Below are 14,640 nucleotides of genomic sequence, written 5' to 3' on the forward strand. Positions count from 1 at the left end.
CACAACTTTGAATATTGGGTTAAAAAAAAAAGTAAGCAGAAGCGAACTGTAACGTTACTATTTTTCTGAGTAGTTAGTTTAACCCACGTTGGAGCGGAATACAACATGAAATAGTTGTATATTTAGAGAAAGGGTCTTTTAAAGAGTCTAGATGCCAGGTACTGATTGAACTTTTCTTTTTTTGAAAAGAATGTGATTTGTATGTTGACACATTAACATGAGAATAAAACTCATTTTTTCTGTTTCACGTCATGGAATCTGTCTGTGCCTTAAAAAAACATTTATTTATTGCTTTAATTTTCAATTTTCTCCATGCAGACACAGCACCCTCTCTACATTATTCCTCTAAAGGCTGAGTGATAAAAGATGTTTCGTTTTGCTGTTAAATGTAATGGTGTCTTTCAGAAAAGTTAAAGGACAAAGGCAAATCTATACTGCTGAACGTAGCAGCCGATGGAAAAGTGGCTGACGAAATGTCATCAGTTGCTGACATCAGATAAGGATTTGTGACCATATCAGCCTGGATCTCGCAGATAAAGATGCTGTCTTCCTGTGAATGAAAAAAACAGTTACAGACATTTCGGCTCTGTCTCCTTTGCAACATGTCGGCTGTAAATTGTGTCACATTTTAGATAAGAATACGAAGCGAAGCCATAGAGAAACTTAATGGTATTGTACTATAAAATATATTTCAGACATCCAGGCAGATAAGACCTTTGATTTATCTGACTGATGGTGGTGACTATAAGCATGACAAAAAAAACTTTTGGCTTTGCAAGAGTTTACAGGAGTTGCTCACTTGATGGCAAATCTCAACTCTGTTTAAAACAAGTCATCACCAAAAGACCTCATGATATTCATTTTAACCTGCAACCCTTATTCATTAGATTTCAACATCTTTTTTGTTGCATTGAATATTTGCTGCAGCAGAGTAAAAGTTACCAACCAGCCCCAAAGCATGAAGAAATTTCATTGCCAGTGTACTGAATTCCCAAAGATCACTTCTTGTTTACTTGGTCCATTTATCTTACTTATTTTTATTTATTTAATTTATTTGACAGGGACGTTGCATTTGTACATAGTCACAGCAATTTGTAGCTGATGCCATGCAAATAGAGCTTTTAGCCAAAGCTAATAATCCACTCTGGTTGGGCCTTTCTACACTATGGTAAAATACAATGATACATCAAATCAAACTTTATTTACAAAGCACTTTTCATACATATGCATTTTAAAGTGCTTAATATCATAAACAATTTCACACTTTCGCACACATGCTGTCCAAACACACAACTTCAACTTTACAATGACCCTCTAGACAAAAAAAAAATTTGAAAAGAAAATTAAATAAATACCTTGAGGATTCTATCTCTGTTTCTGACTTGACACTGCTACTACATAATAAAACCTTTTTCAAACTCACATATTCCCACAAAATACAATCTGTAATTTATTATTAAACCAATATAACACTCAAAAACACAATTTAAGAGTCTATTCTTTATTCACACACACACACACACACACACACACACACACACACACACACACACACTTATACACTACTCACAAAAAGTTAGGGATATTTTGCTTTCAGGTGAAATTTATGGAAAATGCAATATTTTCATGCTACAGTGATATAATATCATAAAAGTAAGACATTTAAGTAGAAGGATGCACTACTGATTTCCTCATCTCAAAAAATTCATTCAACACAAAAGGTAACAACAATGTTAGTTACATGTAGGGGCACAATCACTGGATTAATGATGTTATTCAGGTAGTATGGGCTTGTCACTGTACCATTCACAAAGTGTAGGGCAGTTCTGTACCAAGTGGACACCCCTGCCCACACTGTAACACCGCCACCACCAAAAGCTCGCCTGGTGACAACAGTGGCTGATGCATAGCGCTCTCCCTGACGTCTCCAACATCGTTGCCGGCCATCATTTCTGCTCAGTGTGAATCGACTTTCATCAGAGAACAGCACTGAGGCCCACTGGTTCCTGGTCCAGCGTAAATGCTCCCTGGCCCATGCAAGACGATGATGCCTGTGCCTGGTGGTGTGGTCAGGTACCCGTGCAGGTCGTCTAGCACGCAGACCACGCTGATGGAAACGGTTTCGAATGGTCTGACGTGACACTTGGGTGCCTCTCACCTCTCTTAAACGTGCCTGGAGTTGAGTGGCATTCATCATCCGGTTTCTCAGGGCAGTGTTCACAATGTAGCGGTCATCAGCACGGGATGTGGCCAAAGGACGTCCACTTCTAGGCCTTTCTGTGACTCTTCCAGTCTCTCGATATCTCTGTTGCAACCTGCTGATGACACTCTGTGACACTCCAAGCTCAGTGGCCACTTCTGTCTGAGAACGTCCTGTTTGAAGCATCGCAATGGCAAGGGACTGTTGTTCCATTGTTAGGTGTCGTCTTGGTCTCATGATGTCAAAATGTGAACAGCATGATGAGGACAACTGTTTAAACACCAGCTCTAATTGAACCAGGACATTTATTGGTCAATTCAAGGATCACACACCTGCCGTGATTTTTGCCGTTAAGCTCCTTGTTAGAGAACAGCAACTTGTGCAAAATTTATTGAAACATTTAACAGTTGGACATGTGCATTTAAAAGCTTAGAGAAGATCACATTAAGTTCACCTGTACAGGTTTGAATGCATTTTAGGCTTGTTGTGAAATTTCACCCAAAAGCTGAATATCCCTAACTTTTTGTGAGTAGTGTATAAGTGTGTGTGTGTGTGTGTGTGTGTGTGTGTGTGTGTGTGTGTGTGTATATATATATATATATATATATATATATATATATATATATATATATATACACAGTTCTGTTTATAAATGGGAGCATCCCTAAACATTCAGGAAAAGATTTAACCTTATCTGTGACCATTATTGCTAAATTTTGCAAGTTTTGGTTTGGATTTTCTTGAATAGGGAGTATCTCATCATCACAAAAGGAATGTATTAATATTCCAGAAACTGCAGAATTTATCTAGATCTTCTTATCTACTTCAAACTATATACAGTCTGCAGTCTAAAATATAAAGTACATTTCTGCAGCCTTCTATGATTTGTTTCCATGTAGTTGGACAGCCTGTGGCTACAACAGAACTTGCTGGTTGATTGGATGCCTCTAGCCTGAGGTTTATTCCTCGGAGCGCCTCTCATGGTCACATGGTCTTCTAGCCAATAATGCCACAGTGAATGACTACCCTCCAGCTGCCTGTCAAGATCAGTGGGGCAAGAAGGAACCCACAGAAACTCAAGAAAGCTCTGCAACTCAGACACAGTAGTTGTGCATTGGTGAGAACATTCATTGCTTGACGTCACTTAATGTACTCCTCAGAGGGCCATGTGGAAGGTTTCTGTCATTAATTACTTACAACATTTGATGTACTGTTGCGTGCCGGGCTACTGTGCCATGCTCCACTTCCTCATGTCCTCCAAGTCCCCTCTTGCCTGTTTTTAGAAAGGAGTAGGATCTCAAACTCCTCAGCCATGGTGTCTGTTTCAAGACAGCTGCTGACAGCTCAACTGAACTTGAGAAGTCTCAAGTCTGACAGTGGAGGATCTTTACAGTCCACACTGGGAAGCCGTAGCCTTTCTCAGTTCGTTGTTGAAGAAAAAGATGAATGTTCTGCCCTCTTTTCTATCTTTGAGCTTGACGGGATGCATTTGTCCATTTGTCCTTCCCCTGGTTCTGTACGGTGTTAACTCACATCTCCCACTGTCATGCAGGATTACACGCTGACTGCTCCCACCCTTATCTCCTCATCTGTCAACACTGAGACTCTTCGGTTCTCCCCTATAGGAACCACTCATCCAGCAGCTGTCCTTTCATTGTGGTTTTATCAATTCAAGTCCATCCCCAGAAGAAACTCCAAAGATTTATCATCACATATGTGTGATCGAGGTGCTAATTTTTCTCTGACTTCATGCATGAAGTCAGAGAAAGGATAGTGGATATGGGGACTATTCTTTGGATGTTGCTTTGGGAATTGGAACAGTACATAATTATGCTACTTAGATTGGTTTCCTTTTTGGCAAAGCATTGGTTCCACCAATTTTTATCATTTGCTTTCAAGAAAAAAATCCCAGGGTTCCCTCTTAGCTGAGTCTCCTTGTAAATAAGCACCACTTGCCTGTAAAGAGACAGTTCTCTGTTTTACCAGCAAGAGGAATGCTTCAGAGCTCATGTTCAAGCCAGTTCCCGCGATTAATCCAGCTGCCTGAACACTTGCTGATCAGATGCTGTTTAGTAGCACCCTCATCAGCTACAGCCAGGCACAAAATCAAGGTTTCTACAATCAAAACAAATCATCGCCTTTAAGTTTCTTCTTACTCTGAATATCATATGTAATACGCATACCAATGGTGGGTAGCAGTGTGGGCCTGCACTGCGCCTTTTTATGTAAGTTCAAAATGCTTGCATATACAGTCATAACTCTGAAGTGCTATAATTTACAGATTGGCTCCCCTTCAGAGTTTTACAACTCAGCCCCTCCTCAAGTTAAACACACTCCCAGCAGTCACAGCAGCTATTTTTGTTGAAGCACTAATATTTCTTTGATAATAAATAACTATCATAAAACACACACATCATACCAGGACATATTTACTTTTCAAATGATCTGTTCTTGAGATGATGTGTCATAACTCCATCACTGAGACATTTAGTTCTCATCTCCTAAAAGAAATGCCTGCTGGATAGCATTTGACCTTAGTTGATCTCTATGTTAAATCACACAAATTCTAGGAGAACGGAAAGAAAGAAACGTTATGAAAGACTTGAACTGATAGTTCTTTACTGCAAAATAAAAAAAAAAACAAAAAAAAAACCCTCTAAGAAATCTCAAGTCTTGCTGCACAGGTGTCTGGTCTGGTGCCTGCATATTAAGGGCCACAAGCCAGCTCTTTCCTCCCCCAATAGCCTTTGCTATCACAAATCCACACCTGTTTTTAGCCTAATATGTGAGCTAAAAATGCAAGCCTATTGCAGTAATTGACCAGGAAGGGCATTCATTTTGTGTGTGTGTGTGTGTGTGCGTGCGCACGTGTGTTCATTTTTCAAAATGACAACAGGGGCGCCCATCATGCATGGGTGAATAGCCCGAGTCTCAGTGATTGAAAAAGAGGAGCACTATCTTTGATGAGAATTCAGGGCATTAATATTCCTACAGACACATTTAGTCTTTGCATATATTCCCCCACCTCAGTGCAAGATTACAATCGGGGCTCATCATTTGACGTTCATACAGCAAGCTATAAGCCTTAATATTTATGACTCGATCGATACATCCTCTTTTTTTTCCAAGACCCTCTTCGAGTTTGCGACGTGCGTCACTGGCGTGCAATAAAGACGCAACGGCGCAACTGTGTAGCCAAGCTCCTTTACACAGCCACAGCAGCGGACACCGGTCGGGACTTGGGAATAAAAACGTCGCGGTCTTGCTGCCCTCTGTCCATCTTTATTATTAGCGCTTCGCTCCTCCCTCCTACCTGTAAATCTCCCCGCTCTCCTCTGGAGCGGATCTGACAGGCGCTCTCAGCTGGCCGCCCCGTGCCAGAGCTGCAGGGGACCGAATGGAGGCAGCGACATCCATCCGAGAGCCAATTGTTTCTTTTGGGTTTTTAAAAAAAAATGTATTTATTTTTCTTTAATGCAGAATTGACAGCGAAAAACGAGAATATGTAGTCCTCTGTTCTGCGTTTCGCCGCCAAAACACACACCAATTTGAATGACAAGTTCGACTGTTTGCTTGTTTATTGGTTTGTTTTTTGTTTCGTCGCTTTGCTGCAAACCGTTCACAGTCGACTGACGCTGAAAGAAAGTAGTATCGATCCCGCGCCTGCTGATCGACAGGATCCCTGAATGGAAGACGGGTAGAGAGGTCGGCTCGCCGAAGACACGCTGCAACAATTTACTCTGCCGTTGTGTTTACTTTAACCGACACGTTAAAAAAAAAAGGGGGGGTACTGTTATTTCTGGCAGCCTCGACGGCTGCACACGACGCCGTCTCTGTCATGGCACACGGCGTGAAAGAGGCAGAAAACCCCTCAGATTGAGAAGCGCCTATAGATTCGTCATTCTTGCGGATTTAAATGCCTCTCTCCAAAGGGCCACCGACCCATTGTTTCGGTCCGGTTCGTGTGAGTGCGGTGTTGCACACAGTCACGAATAAGCAAGTTTAAAGCACAGAAAGGTCCATAATCTACAGCAAGTAGGGATTTTTTTTTTTTTAAATTTTATTTTTATTTATTTTTTTTTATTTTCCAAGCAATATGGCTGGTGAGTGGGGCTGGGGACGCTGGCACAGGCTCTCCAAGGCTCCTAAATGCTAGCTGAGGCAGATGGCACGGTTCCCCATGGAAGCGACAGCTCTATGAGGACAAGCAATATCAATAATAATATAAATCCGGACTCTTCAATCTTAATATCCAAGATGGAAGACGTTGTCATCCCGTACTCGTCTGAGGTGCCATGCGACGATAATGGACAGCGCATGTGGTGGGCATTCCTCGCCTCTTCCATGGTGACGTTTTTCGGGGGTCTCTTCATCATCCTGTTATGGAGGACCCTCAAGTATCTGTGGACTGTATGCTGCCACTGCAACATTAAAAACAAGGTATGGCTGCTGCTATGGGAACCGTATTTATCCCCTTAAATCCGTCATGCATAATCAGTGATGATGCAAACGCTGTGTGTTCTCTGTTTTTATGTGCCACTGGTCTAACTTGTTCTGCAGTGGCCTTCATTCTGAATGGGATTCTTTGCAACCAGTAAAGGAATATAAAATCCCTATTGCAGTGCCTGTGCAATGAACACACCATGGTTGTTATTTTCCTTAGGCCGTTTACTCCCACTCTTGAATGAAGGGGAGGTGATGTTGCATGACAGATATGGGTGGAATGAGAGAAGAGGGATTCCTGCATTTTTATTTTGCCTGCATAGATCTATCCTCATGTCAAAACGGTTCCAAAACTTCTCAGATGACAGGAAGCATTTCAGATGGTTTTATGCAACCAAACACCTGATCGTTCTCAGCTCACCTTCTGAGACCTAATGAGGCCCATGGGGAGTTCTCCAGCAGATCCATGCTGCTGCCCCCTTTTACATAGTGTGCACCATGCAGTTCTGGACATGATTCTTTCTTTTTGCAGCTTTCTGTCGCACATTAAATGCCACAGTGGACTGATGAAGGTAACCTGTGTGCAGGACTAATATAGAAATAAGATAATATGGGTGACTGCCCATTACTTTGCTGGGGGTGGATGAATCATAGCTGATTCATATTTGGTTCATACACGACTCACACACTTGTGTGTAATGTGAGTGTTCCCCTGGATGGACAGAGGGACAGTTAAAGGTAATGGTGCCCAGAGTGTTTCTTTTTGTTTTTTTTAATGCTTGTTTAGTGTGAAGAGATCCATAAATATGTTAAACAGTAAAGCTAAGAATGCCAAGCACAGTGACAGTTGGCCTGATGTTTAATAGAAAGCAGTCAAACGGAGGATTTTCAGAGACAAAAACAGCTAAGTTAAAACCCTCATCCTTGACGGGTTGCATCCAGTTCATGTCCCTCCTGCTGCTACTCTTCTGTTGTGTCCTTTTGGTTGCCTTGACCTTTTTCTGGGTTTTTCTCTTTGGCATTTGGCACAGACGGAGACAGTGCTTTTACAGGAAATAAATAATCAAAATATGTCTTGTTCCTTATCACTATTATAAGTTTTCAGATGCATTTAATTACACATATTTCTCCAATTTCTTAAAAAAAAACAACAACAAAAAAACGTTTACCTAATGATCACCACCCTGTTGTCCAAACAAACTTGCTGACAATGATATAGTTTTACATTTGTAAAAGATTCAGAATACTAAAATGAACAAATAAATAAAAACATTTAATTTAATTATGTATTATTATTATTAATAATAATAATAACAACAACAACAACAACAACAACAACAACAATAATAATAATAATAAATAAATATTTTGTAAAATGATGTTTGATATGAATACATATTTGTCTGAAGAACAAGTATGGGAACTATTGCTCCTTATGCAGCAATAACAGCAACCAAACATTCCCAGTGAGTCTTGATTTTTCTGCACATCAGCTTGAAAGTGTTTTGGCTCATTACAAAAAAGCTTTACTTCTTCGATATTCATACATTTCCTCACATGAACTCCTTGTCTTATGTCCATCTTGGATGGCAACTTAAACCATTAGACTACCACAAGCATATTTCTCAGATGAGGCTGTTTTGCTGGATTGCAGTGCAAAAATCTCTCAAAATTTTATTTATTGTTTATTTATTTGATCCTTAATAAACTATTCTTTTTGTCAGAAATTTTCTTCTTGACAAGCAACTTTTTTCTTTGCAGCACAATTGTTGGTAAATGGTTTACTGATGGTGGGGGTCATGAATGTTAGAATGAATCAAAGTGAGAGGGCTTTTAGTTCCTTTGAAACCCTGGATTTCTTATGTCCCACAGACTATTTTACAACTTGTTAGAATAATCTGAGTTTTTTTTTTTTTTCTGAAGTTAACAGTCTCATCTAATTTCCTCTATTTGTACACAATCTATCTGACTGGTTGAACTAGTTGATTACTTTAGAAGTGGTTTTTATAAACCTTTTTTCTGTGTGAAAGTTAACAACAACTCCTTTTCTGAAGTCATCAGAAGTTTCCTTTTAGCTTTATTAGCTCCATGATATGCATCCATCAATATGTTGTGAAGTTTAGACTTAAACGTTAAAATAAACCCTATTCCTGGTTGAACAGTGCATTGGAAACATCCGATTGGAGTTACAGTTTATAATTAACTGCTAAATCCTGCATGTTCAGATACTTTTGCCATTCAGGTGTGAAACGTTATTTAATTTTTCTCCTAAATGAAATACATATGAAGTATAAAGCTATTATTTAGCTTAAAAGTGGTTATTATATACCTTTAAAGTTTGTGTAGAAATTTATAATTATTACTTTATCAATCTTGATATGGAAATCAGCTTTGCTTTCAAAGTACAAGAGTACTCTCTCTAGTACAAGAGATTACTCTGTTATTTGTCAGGGAGCAGTTGGGAAGCGCCTTGCACAAGGGCCCTTAGGGGTTAACCTCTGTTGGCACACCTACGACCTGAACCTGGGTACCATACCCAAGCCCACTTTTGTAACCACTAGGCTACAAGTACTCTACAATTTGGTAATCATAGAGAGATTTGATTAGTATATATCCAGAAATTTCAGGAAAGCACTGCTGTCCATCTACGCCCCAATGGTGCACAACATGTAGAATGGATAAAGGCTTTATTGGTTTGAGGTATAATAGAAATCACATCTTTCCTCATGACTTTTGAGATTTCCACTCATGCAGCTGGCCATACGTGGGAGGAACAAATAAAAACAAACAAAAGAAAAAGGAATTGCACAAGAGAAGAAATATAGTCCAATCTCCAGAGATGTTTCTGGGAAGAAAGTATAATCTACCAAGAAAATTCTGCCCATTGTGCTATTTACTGTAAGTCATTACTTGGTTGTCTGCCTCCTGTCATGTTCTTCCACTCACGGATCAGAAGTGGCATCCAACCATATGCCAGTCTTCATTCTTCTCACAATCTTGCCAATAAAGTGATGAAAGTAAGCCATGCAAATATAATTAGGTATCCATCTTGTGATTGCTGGTGGGTATCTGGTTGCATCTCATCCCTTGCAAATGAAGCGAAATGGTGAAAATGAAAGCCTGCCTGTGTTCGTTCTCCCTCTGTGTTGCTGTGTGTGGAAGGCAAAACCCTCCCGTTAGGTGACTTTGGTAGGCTTGACACTTGGCTGTGGAGGGAAAAGGCTTGTTAGGAGAATTAAGGAGGAGAAACTAGATCCGTGTTCAGCTGACTAGAGCAGCCAGCTAAGTTGGCATGTGTCAGAAACAGGATGCATTGCTGGCGTGAGGCGGTGGTTGGCTTTCTGTGGTATTACTGGGAACCTGGAATCACAGGCAAGGAAATAGAGGTGGAAACTCTGAGGGGGAACACAGGAGGATGTGGAAACAGAGGGTGTGAGGGTGACGAAGGGTTTTAGAGAGGGTGTTGCGTTGCATATGTAAAGTCCTCCCCCTGTGCTCGGCCCCCCCGACACATAGCTGCATCCCAATTCTTTTAAATGGCCCTGCTGTTTGCCAGGATTATTAGAGAACAGTCCTAAGATCATGCAGGGAGGAAAAATGAAATAAAAAGATGCTGCAAAGTAACATGTGCAGGTTGATCTTTGAAATGAGACTGCTTAAAGATGGTGACTGTGAAACATGGAGCTTGTTTCCTTTCTTTCTTTGTACTGTAAAGCCGTGAAAAGGTGCCTGAGATTTATAGAAAGCAGTAAAAAACTTAAAGAAACAGGGATATTTGCCTTTTTTTTTTTTTTACTGTCAATAAAAGACAGTTGTGTTGCACACACACACACACACATATACATAAACCCTTAAAGGTACTGTCTCCTGGGTGAGCTAAACACAGAACTGAAAAAAAAGATCAAAGAACCCCGTACAGATTTCACAGCACCATGTTCTCAGGGGTCACATTTATCAGCCAGTTGTTTCAGAACACTCGAATGCCATTTTTAATCCACATATCAACCACATTTGCAACTCGATTGCTTCTTAGTCCCTCAGCAAGCACCAGTCCTCACGCTTCCTGGATGAGCTGCATTATTTCATTCTCTTTTTACAACACAGCTTCACACATCCTAAATAAGGAGCTCCCTACTAAGGGAAAGCCACACTCAAGACAATCATAGCACATATGAATTAGTGGGAGAAATGCAGGCGCAGCCACTCGACTGAAGGGGAGGAAGACGTGCTGAAAGGCTTGTTAGCAACGAGCGGGCTCTGTACTTTCTGCAGTGTGATTTTTATGAATATGTGCAGTTTTCTGCAGTTTTCTGTGGTGGGCTGCTTCACTTCTGTGTGGTTATCTAATGGTTTAGTTATGTACTCTGCATCATGCCACCTCCAGCAGTTCTTATATGACGCCTCCGTTGTTTGAGTTGTGTGGGGAGGAGAAATATGGAGGCCTTGTGGTACCATTCTCATTTAAAACATGAATGGTCCCCTCCCCCATTGACCTCTTCACATAATAACTGTGAAAACATGGCTTTATAAAAAAGAAAAGTTAAGAGGATTTCCTCACATGATCTGTTTGCAGGTAGTAAATCAGATATTTAAACTAGTATTTAAGTGGTTAACAGACTAAAGTGACTGCTGCAGGGCCGGCCAAAACCCAAACAGAATTTGAGTAGCCCCCGTCCAAGAGGCGCCCCCTTAAAGCAGCCATGATTGTGGACAATGTTTATGTGCAAGAGAAGAAATTAAAAATGCAGGTGTTAATTTGCTAGTTAATACAATTCTGAAATTCTTATGCTCCTCTCACCACTGGGTTTAATGGTGTACAGATTCAGCCTGCTCTGCACATTGCTGGCATGTGTTGGTGCATAAGTGGTGCAGATCACAAACAGCTGCGACTGTGTGCATTACTTTACGCAGGACAGATTCTAAAAAGAGTAGAAAGCTCGATCTTGAGACTGAAAGAACAACCATAAACTGTTGAAAAGAGTTAGGAGGGAGAAAGTTCAGCCCTAAAAAGAAGCTGGACTGAAGTGAGTTATGTTTGTTGTGTTCCCAAAAACCAGCAGCTGTCAGGGCCATGCAGTTGTTCCTGCTTGAATGGCAGAGGAAGACCGGTGCAGCTGCGTGCCCTCTTCTTCCTGATCTACTGGATGACATGGACCATTTGTTCATGTTCTCTGGTTCTCGTTTAGTACACAGTTAGCCAAATAGAGTGTAAACATCTTTATGACAACAAACATGCCAATTGAAATGACTGCTTTTTTTTTTTACAGTATTGAGAAATGAAGCTGTTCTTTCTAAACCTGTGTGCTCATGCTGCTTTCTTATTGGTGCAAAAATCTCACTCTTGTGACTTGTGCATATGTATTTTAAGTTCGGTCTTGGGCATAAATATGCAATCTAAAATCAGAAAAAAATCAGGATGAGAATGATATAGAAAATTTCCTGTGATTGTTATGTAATTCCAGATGACTTGACATTATCTGTTCATGAACAACTGTTTTTACATTTTTAGGCTTGTAAAACATTTAAGAAAAAGGTGGATTTTCTGTCTTTTTATTCCTCAGTAATGTTGCCGCTGAAGTTGTTATGCCATGGAAAATGCCAACTTCCAGTTGACTCATTTCCAGTGCTAAAAAAAACACATCTCAAATGTATTTTTTTTACGCATTTTCTGATACAAGAAGGCCAGTTCTGTGCCTATATCTTCTTCTTCTGCAGCCATGCTGTTGTAATGTGTGTAAGAATGCCTTTACATTTGTCCTGTTGGGAAAAAAAATTAAAGGATCCCTGGAAAAAAATTGAAGACAGCTGTAAAATATTGCAATTGTAATTTTGACTCGAACAAATTTTGCTGTAAAATATTCTGCAAGAATGCTGCCAGCTGACACGTAAATGAGCATTACCAAACCATACCATCCAAAACATACCAAAACGTTTCCTTTTTGTACTTGTACTAGTTTTGTTTGACATATTTGTTTACTGTTGCTTCAATAAAGTGTCACTTGGCAGATGCAGGATGATAACTGTAGTTTCATGAGTATGACGAGTGTGATGGTCCTTTTCACTGAAGGTCAGATTCCACTCATGTTCTGATTTATATGGCAGAGGTGTGAAGACGCACATGCTATCTAGGATCCATTTTCTCTGACTGTTGTCTGTGCATAGTTAAAGCTTTAGAAGTCCATCTTAAGACTGACTCTAATGAAATATGGCAGCCTTAGTGAGCTTTAAATCATCACCGAGGATATTCCATAATTGAAGATTGCTATTGATTTTTATGCTCGAAGGCTTTCATTGCAGTGAAATAAATCAAAGCCACCCCAGTGCTGGCTGCATTGTGCAACAGTATAAAAACAAAACGCATGGCACAGTGAACGAGGTGTGCCGGAAGACTCTTCGCTGCGTTCGGCTTTTTAAGAGAAATGGATTGTTTAGGTGCCTGCAGAGAGATACTGTTATGAGTCTGTGTGTTCCCTTGTGCTTGGCAACGGACCAGCTGCTTTTCGCCAGAGCAACACACACCCCACCGTCAGCTGTTGCTCTCTATAACCTCGGTCAGCTTGGTCCAGCTTGCCCAGTTCATCCCACGCTGGTTTATTAAAATCCAGAGGTAATGAAGAAATGACCCACAGATCAAATGAGCACATAGATGATGAATTACTGTGCGTGACTTTGGGCTTGGAACCTCAATTAGTTTTCAATGTATTGAAAGGAATGTGTGCAGGCAGACCAGCGGTTGAGTTGCATGCGTCTGGTCATGTGTTGTTGACACTTGAAGGCATGATTGTGTCTCACAGCTGTCCTGGAGTGAAGCATGACCAGTTGTCCCCAGAGCAATCATGCTAATCCCCACCCATCTTTTTCTAAATAACACTCCAACTTCTGATTATTGTCATAATCATTAGTTTGCTAATTAACTGACTGCTTTGTCTATAAAATGTCAGCATCTGGAGTCTAGTCGATTGGCATTTTTAAATGTGCGTGTGTGTGGGAATGTGTTATCATTATAATCTCTCCGCTTTAACATTTTAAACAGATGGACAAATGGACGTTAATCTTTAGTAATGCACAGCAGATGTGAGCTTTTCCAAACTTTTTAAGTTCAGCACTGCTGATTAACTTTCTTTTTTCATACTCCCCTAATGTGGAATGTGTGACTCATGAGTTATTGCTCTCTTTTTTAGGCCCTAATCCCTTATTCTCTGTGCCTGATTTGATGGCCATCTAGGGACAACTGTAGTGTGCCTTGCTGATGTATGTTAATCCACAGACAAGGAGAGGCCATAAATCAGGCCAGCCTATGTATATCATAAGGCAGACACAGAAGTTCAACCGCATCCCCACCCCGACAGTGCTCCCCTGCTGTCATGCTGTTATGTCTTCTTCAGCCAGTCACTGGACTATTAAAAGGACAACTACCACCCCCAGGAAGTATTCAGAGGTTAAAGGGTCATGGGGTTGGAAAAGGGAGGGTATACCTGTCTCCACAAAGGGGAAGAGTGTTAGCATGGCATCCCCATCATTGGAAATGTGTGATAGGTCTAAAGCTATCTGATCCTCACCTATTCAAACTGGCAGAGGGAAACCATTTGCATATATATTTGCTGTTTAAGGCTGGCTGACCTAAGCTGGCACGGGTGGTCTGCATGAGAGAGATAGCTAGCTTGCAGTTCAGTAGCCTTTGGGATCATAGTGTATGATTTTATGTCGACATGCTTTGCTCCTCAGCTTTTGTTTTCTTTAAACGGCTTAAAATCAAAGGAAGTGGTGTGTGTATGTGTGGCTTGCTAGCTGTACAATCATAATGTCAAATGATTATTCATTAATTACTATAAATGACAGACACCCATCCAATCCATATGAATTTCCCTTTGTGTTTTTTGTATGTGGCTCTTACTCGTTGTTTCCCAGCTTAGTTTTTATTTTTACTTTAGTGTTTATGATTGGTATAACAGCAAAAACTGTCACGGTGAGGACAGTGTGGACCCAAATGCAGAAAA

At 40.5% G+C, this 14,640-nt stretch overlaps 1 protein-coding gene across 6 annotated transcripts in view; it reads left to right on the forward strand.

Moving 5' to 3' along the window:
* Positions 1 to 6,333: 6,333 nt before the first annotated feature.
* Positions 6,334 to 14,640, forward strand: part of LOC306762630 (calcium-activated potassium channel subunit alpha-1a) — a 147,345-nt gene continuing 139,038 nt past the window's right edge. For all 6 annotated transcript variants that reach the window (XM_079249187.1, XM_079249185.1, XM_079249186.1 and 3 more), the window contains exon 1: positions 6,334 to 6,640. In XM_079249187.1, the coding sequence (XP_079105313.1) occupies positions 6,350 to 6,640 (291 nt within the window). In that variant the 5' untranslated portion in view covers positions 6,334 to 6,349. The remainder of the gene's footprint in view (positions 6,641 to 14,640) is intronic.

Source organism: Telmatherina bonti, assembly GCF_933228915.1.
Source record: "Telmatherina bonti genome assembly, chromosome: 11".
Taxonomy (NCBI): Eukaryota; Metazoa; Chordata; class Actinopteri; order Atheriniformes; family Telmatherinidae; genus Telmatherina; species Telmatherina bonti.